At 38.5% G+C, this 7197-nt stretch overlaps 1 protein-coding gene across 4 annotated transcripts in view; it reads right to left on the reverse strand.

The window, feature by feature from the left end:
* The window catches only part of LOC117953414 (ras and Rab interactor 2-like), a 59444-nt gene that overhangs the window by 19954 nt on the left and 32293 nt on the right, over positions 1-7197 (reverse strand). For all 4 annotated transcript variants that reach the window (XM_034886432.1, XM_034886414.1, XM_034886424.1 and 1 more), the window contains 2 exons: positions 6720-6792; positions 5357-5448 (listed from right to left, as the gene is read on the reverse strand). In XM_034886432.1, the coding sequence (XP_034742323.1) occupies positions 5357-5448; positions 6720-6792 (165 nt within the window). The remainder of the gene's footprint in view (positions 1-5356; positions 5449-6719; positions 6793-7197) is intronic.

The raw sequence follows: 7197 nt of genomic DNA on the forward strand, positions 1-7197 counted from the left end.
ACTGCCATAACAACTGAACTCTGGAAATGGCATGTAACAATAATCAGGGGGGGGGCAATGTGCAACACAAATATTGCTGCTTATTTATTTCTACTGTGGCAATAAGGTATCCTGATGCTGAAACGCAACTTGTGCACTTATGATTAGCTCCTATTCATATGATGTTAGCTTTTATTTATATATAAATATCATATACATTTATGTTTCTGTACTTTTATCTAACATTTTCAGCTCAGTATATATATTATCTCATGTTTTGTATAGTTTAGTCACATAGTATAGTACGTGATTCTAGATAAACTTACATTTATTTTGTTATTATTATTATTAGACGTATTTATATTTATTTAATTGTTAATGTATTTTATCCCTTTTAATGCGCCCTTGGGCTGTCACAATGTAATCTCGTAATCTCTTTATCTGTACTGTAATAGCTCAAATTATAAATTCAGCATAATGTACATTTCCACACACTAATCTAGGGCTATTCATTTGGCGGCCTGGAAGCAACCTCCGAGCCAAACTAGCAACACGCAAACAATGCAGAGCGTGCTGTGCCGGTAGTAGCACAGATTACTATCAAAATGTCTTTCTCAACACTGAATTGTAAAATTGACAATGAAAACCGTTAGTTCAACCCTGCCTGGACTGACAAATACTTATACTTATTTTACTTTTAGCACCAATTTCCCCGAGGGATCTCAAGAGAGGGCTGCAAAAGTACAAAGTTTAATTGCATCTAACAACCAGAGCAGTACTGCTGCGCAGTCATTAACAGCCCAAGAAAGAGCTATATGCTGTATGTTAGACGGACACACAACTGGCAATATAGTATCTGGTAAAATTTCCACAATTGTCAGGATATGAAGCGTCTGCATGCTTGTGACAGATGGGGCGCCATCCATGACAGGGAAAGTGAATGGTTGGACATCACGTTGGTCCGCTGTTGCACCTCAGTTGATCTCCTTACACTGCACTGTGCATCAGGCGGTGTTGTGACCAAAACTAAGCGGAGCACTCAAAACGACAAAGAACAGCTACAATTAATTTTATTTGCTCCACATCAAGCCTCCAACACCACTTATTCTCAATGCTGCTGTCAGAAATGTCTGCTGAGCACTAAGACCTGCTTTTGCATAATGAGTGAGGTGGCTGTCCAAAGGCAACGCACTGGAGCGTTTCTGTCGTCTCAGAGAGGAGATCATAACTTTTCTTCGCAGCAGCAAGCAAAAAAAGGCAGAAACGCATTTGAGTCGCATACTGGACGACAACTTCATAGCCGATGTCTGCTTTCTGAGAAACACATTCAAACACCTGCATGATCTCAATGTGTGACTACAAGGCCAAGACCAAACTGTCATCGACCTTGTGGAACAAATGCGTGCAGTTAACTGCACCTTTTTGCAACTGATTTGAGCACAGGCCGAATGCTGCATTTTCCGACACTCCGCAAATGCCTCTCATCCCCTGCACAAATCGCAGCTGTGATGACAAATTTAATTGCGAGCCTGAAAAAGAACTTTGCTGGTTGATTGGACTGACTTGTACGGCACACAGAGTTGGCCGTTTTTGCCAGAGAACCGTTCACTGTTGCAATAGAAGGGGACTTCTTCGCCAGAGCAAAGAAAGTGGTCCCTTCCATTGACGAGGGGCAGACTCACTTGTTGACATGCAGTCATCTTTAACCATGGCACAGGAGCTTTGCACTAAAGGGCTTGCAATGTTTTGGACTGATGTCAACGTACATAGAGTTCCCATCAAACCATTAAGAAAGTAGCAATCCTCATGCTCAGTATGTTTGGATCAACATACAAATGTGAGTCAGGTTTTTCATACGTGAACTTCATAAAAAGCAACTCCTGTTGCTCACTGACTGACTGTACTCTCTACTAATGCCTTCAGATTGCATTGACAACTAACAAGCCTAATGTTACTGCTTTCAATCAAAACAAAAAATGTCACTTCTCCCACTAAGTCAGCAGGGTAACTGTAGCCTACATCAATATAATGTGGACTGTGTAACAAACACATGCTTAATCACACCTGTGGTGATTTAAAATATGTTACCTCAGTGTTATAGTTGTGAATACTGGGCACTTTTTAGTTTATGCACTTTGAGATGTTCTTGGGTGAAATGTGATTAAGATGTTTTATTTTGTTTCAAAAGAAAACTCAATGTTATTGCTAATAGCCTACTGTGCACGTTGTTATCAGACAGGTCAGATATGTAGCCTTGGTAGGCCTAGACAAGAGGCGCATATAAGTCCGTTTTTTTTCTTCTTTTGTAAGTGGACAAAGTAGGGGCTACCTCAGATTCTGTTCCGTTAGCACTTTCTTTGTTTTCTATGCACATTTTGTTGTGCAAACTGACCAAAGTTAAAAGAGAAACAATAAATAAACCGTACATGTTTTTCCAATACAATTGTATGTGTTGCTTTTCAAATTTGTCATTGCGAGCTACTTCATCACTGAAATGATTGGCCCAGCTAACCTTCTTGGTTTGACAATCTGACCAAACTGAAGTTGTAATTGAGTAGCCCTGCACTAATCCATCTGTACAACAGAGACATGCTATACTCAATGTCCTGCTGTCTTTTATTTAACACAAGTACTGTTTTTATTACCCAAATCCAATTGCTTGTATTTTATTTTTATTTTGTTTATAAAGAGGAAAAAAGTTACTGTCTAATTAAAACGTAAATCTTCTAACTAAAAGCCTACCAGGAACAGGAACTGCACTGCACTGACATGCTGGAGGGCTTCCAACTGTGCTGGAAGTCAAATCAAGTCACATTAAACTGACTTTATCAAGACAACATGTTAACATTGATTAAAAGCCTCAATAGCAACTTAAAATGAATGTAGATTTGAAAACATTAAGACTTTTAACTAAAAAAATAATCACAGGAAGACAAAAATAGGCCATGTCTCTGTTAGCCTTTTATAAATAAAGACCCGGCTTTGAGATCACAATTTGAGAACATATAGTATTATGTCCACTGACAAACTTCTGAAAGGGACATTCATGATAATGCTGTTAAATAACTAGAGCAAAGAGTCTACAGCCATGCTCACAGCTCTGTAATGCTGCTAAATGCTAACATTAGAAAGCTAACATGCTTACAATGACAATGCAACATTTAGGATGTTAACAGGTAAAATGTTTACCATGTTCATCGTAGTTTATTGTCTGAGCATGCTACCATTTGTAATGGTCTTTACAGCAAGAAATATTGTATGGGCTCTAAAAAAAAGTCATCAGTAGCTGCTGTAATCCTGTAAAAACCACAATTCACTATCTCACGGTCCGCTTGGAAAGAACGAATGAAATGACTCCTTGCCGCGCTGCGAGTACTCTACCCCTCCCGTGCATGAGCCTAAGCTCAGCAGAGCTGCCAGTTTGGCTAAAAAAAATCTTACTCCCATAAGAAACTGATTTTACTTTCAACAACAATAGAGCCCGACCGATAAAGGATTTTTTAAGCTGATACCAATACAAATATTTGGTTATTTTAAAATCCGATATGCCGATATACTGTATATATATTTTTTTTAATCCAGAAACGCGTTACAAAACATGAACAGATTTCTCTAACATTAGTTATTGGTAGTCAGTTATGAGTTCTCACTAAAAAAATATGATAATAATTTGTTTTATTGTCAAAACAGGACAAAAGAACAACAAAATATATTAAAGTTCTGGTATATAAAATTTGTAAAAATACAAACTTAAGATATTAAACTTAAAGTCCTTTGAACAGTCAGTGTTACCAACAGGGACGTTGTACAGCGTCCTCTGGTGGACAAACTATGCAAGGCCAATGCTCCTAACATGGTTGACCGTCCATTTTTATTTTTTAAATATTCATTTATCATAATCATTTATATTAGAATCTTTTTTTCTTTAATTGGCCATTATAAATTCTGATATATATAGATCTGGAATTGCCTAATATCGGCCAATAATATCGGCTTGCCGATAATATCAGCCAGGCTCACAAGAACAGCAGTTAGTAAGTAAGTATGCATGTGCCTTTCTAGCATAATAATCCCTCCGCGCCTTCTGTGAAGGTAAATTAGTTGCAAATTTACTGCAATATTCAAATGTCTCTGGAGCTGGTTGTAACATGTGTTTGTGTTTTACATGTGCGTGCCCAGATTCTGCAACAACAATCTGCTTTTTGACTTTAAATAGAATCTTTCCAGTGGAGAAAGGGAGTTTCCCCTAATGACTGTTTAAGTTAGCTATGAGAGGCTCACAAGCCGGCTCTCTGACCAAAAAGCATCAAAGCCATCACACTGCAGGCATACACCCACTTCCATTCACAGGGATTCCAGCATGCAAATATAACAGCAGTGTTTCATGTTTGTCGTGCTATGACAGTTGGCTGCATGTTATGCTAGCACTCATACTTGGCAGCCTTGTACGTTATACAGTACATCTGAATGTGGTGTGATGGTATGCGAGTAGAAAGCACTCGGCCTACTGTAGCTTTCCACTCACCACTCCCTTTAGCCCAACACTAAGCACTAAGCTATGTCATAGGCTTCTACTGATGGAAGATGACTCACTGCAAATTTCTAGGAGCTGAGAATAGAATAACATGACAGGGAAGAAGTGATTAGATCTGTTGTCACACCAGACCTGAATAGTCACAAAAGAAGAAGAACTAAAACCTGTGAACACGATTACTGCCCCTTTTATCTCTATTTGTTTGCTTAGTAGACTGGCTTGAATAAAACAGCAGGTGGAGTACTCCCAGGAATGTACCCTGGCACCAGGTTAAAGAGAGTGTAGTAATTTAAAGTACCGGTACTTTAATATACCATAACTAAATTACTTAATGGTAGTGTATAAAAAAGAGCAATTTGCAGTTGTTTCCTTAAAAAGAACTATGAATAGACTAACACACAAGTAATCCCTCTCAACCGTCATTTATGAGCCAGTGGATAGTTGCAGTGTCTGTATCTGTATCTGCAGAGACCCTGCCCTCTGCCTGTATTTTTAGGGGGCCAGGCCCGAGGGGGCTGAAAACCAGAGGCTAGCTGTGTCCCCCTACTTTAAGTCTTTTCTCCAGCTCTGTAGTTACGGCACAAGTGACATCTCATCTCATATTCTTCTTATCTAAATTTCAACAATGTTAAACCAGTCCTTGAAGTTTGACAGAAGAAAATACAACATTTTCCTTATGACGGTTTAGCTTTCTATTCAATCTATCTAAAAACTGCAGACTTCTTGGAAAAATGCTGAGCAGTAACTATAGCTGTTTTACAGTTCCAACTTGCAAAAGCACCGGTATATACATTTAAGATGAAGATTACAGAACTACAAACAATAAAATATAAATGAGGTTACCTGCTCCAAGCTGAGCCACCTCCTCTAGTTCTTTTTGAGTCTTAGCAGATGCAATGGCCTCTGGGAGTTTGAGTGTGAAAGGCAGGACATCCCTGCATGAAGAAACAGACAGACAGAATACAAACATTAGAAATACAATATATATAAGAAACACAACATGAGAAAGAATTAAAACATGAAGCAAGAAAAGGAGCTGTCATAGTCGTTAAATGAATTTTGCCTGTGTGAGTTCAGTTTTAATTGTGTACCTTTATTGTAACTGTGAAAATATTATGTTAGGGATTCTGTCTCATCCATACAGCTTCATGGTCCGGGTTATAAGGCAGGACAAGGGATAGAGTAACGGCTAAAAGCCATTTCACCACACTTGGATTGAACTCTAGGCACCAATACCTCACCAGTCCCTGCTGATCTGAGAAACCTACCCAGCTTGTACTCAGTAAACATATTTGAAACATATTTTGGGCCCAGACCAACAAATGACTTAAAGAAAATATGGTAACACATTACCTTGAAATGTATTTTATAATTTAACCGAAAGCCAGTGCAGGGATCTCAGAAATGGAGAAATATGTTCTCTCCACTTGGTCTTTGCCAGTATTCTAGCAGCAGCATTTTGAAGGACTTGCAACTTGACATTTGTGATAAATAATCATCCATAATGTGGATACAATGACTAAGGGGGTAAAGGCAATTAATAAACAGCTAGTAAGTCTGGTGAATTCAGAAAATTAAATCACTGTGCCCACGAAATATTAAGTCTTGAATGCCCTCTGGCCCCCTTAACCGTGGCAAATATTTTCATACATTTTTAACTCCACCTTTGTCCCCAAAGAGGGTATATTATTCATTTGCAGTGATCAATAAAATGTAGGTTAACACTGAATGAGTATTCTTGTGTTCATTGTAATATGTAATAAATGTTGTTAATCTTTTGTAGAATCAAACCAATGAAGCCTTTTTTTACCTATTCTTTGCACCCCTAAAAGGGTTGAAATCGCACCGGGTTATAATTAAGAATGTAAACTCGTACTCAGCTCAAAAAATGTAAGTGTTTGATTCGCAGCCATCTTTCTAGATGAATGAGTGTTGGGGTGGTTATTGCTTTCAGCACAATTTCCTTCTATTTCCTGTGTCTGTTGTTTTAAGTCCAGTGTGTGTCTGTGTCTCCCGAGCTGGCACAAGATAAAACAAGAAGTGAGCGACTTGGGCGCTGAGAGCCGAGTGCTTACTCAACAAACATTATCTTCATCCGTGGAGTTTCCACTCTCGAATCATCCTCTCTTTACAGAACAAAACATAGGAGAAGCTGGGGATGTGATAGATAAAGGGATAAAGAGAAAAACAAATGTTGGTTGTTTACCTGCTAATACAGTAGAAAGCCACCAGGCGAAACAGATCTGCAAAGCTGATGCCAGATTCTTCAAGAGAAAAGGCTGTGAACAAAGGAAACGTGTACAGCCTGAATTACATTTCATATACTGCAACTCAACTAGATGTAGGTGCTTACAGGGTATTTGTATTTGGACCTATTAATCTGTCAGTTATGTCACTTTATGAGGAAGTTTTACTGATTTTAGTCCAGATTAATATTATTGTTGGGTCTGTTCAATTAAGCTGCAGTGAAAAGTGCCACCTTTGTTAAGTTGATCACAAAATAAATTCAGTTCTTCTTTTTAAAGTGAACAAATACAACACTGTATATCTCTTGGTACTCTTTATAAGCTCCTAATGCTGTTCAGCATATGACCAGTAACTTTACGGTAGTGTGGTAAAATAATACAATGGCTGAGGTGGTGATGAGCAGGGCACTCAGGAACGGCCACGTAAAAGCTGGCTTA

This window comes from Etheostoma cragini, chromosome 2 (assembly GCF_013103735.1).
Source record: "Etheostoma cragini isolate CJK2018 chromosome 2, CSU_Ecrag_1.0, whole genome shotgun sequence".
NCBI lineage: Eukaryota > Metazoa > Chordata > Actinopteri > Perciformes > Percidae > Etheostoma > Etheostoma cragini.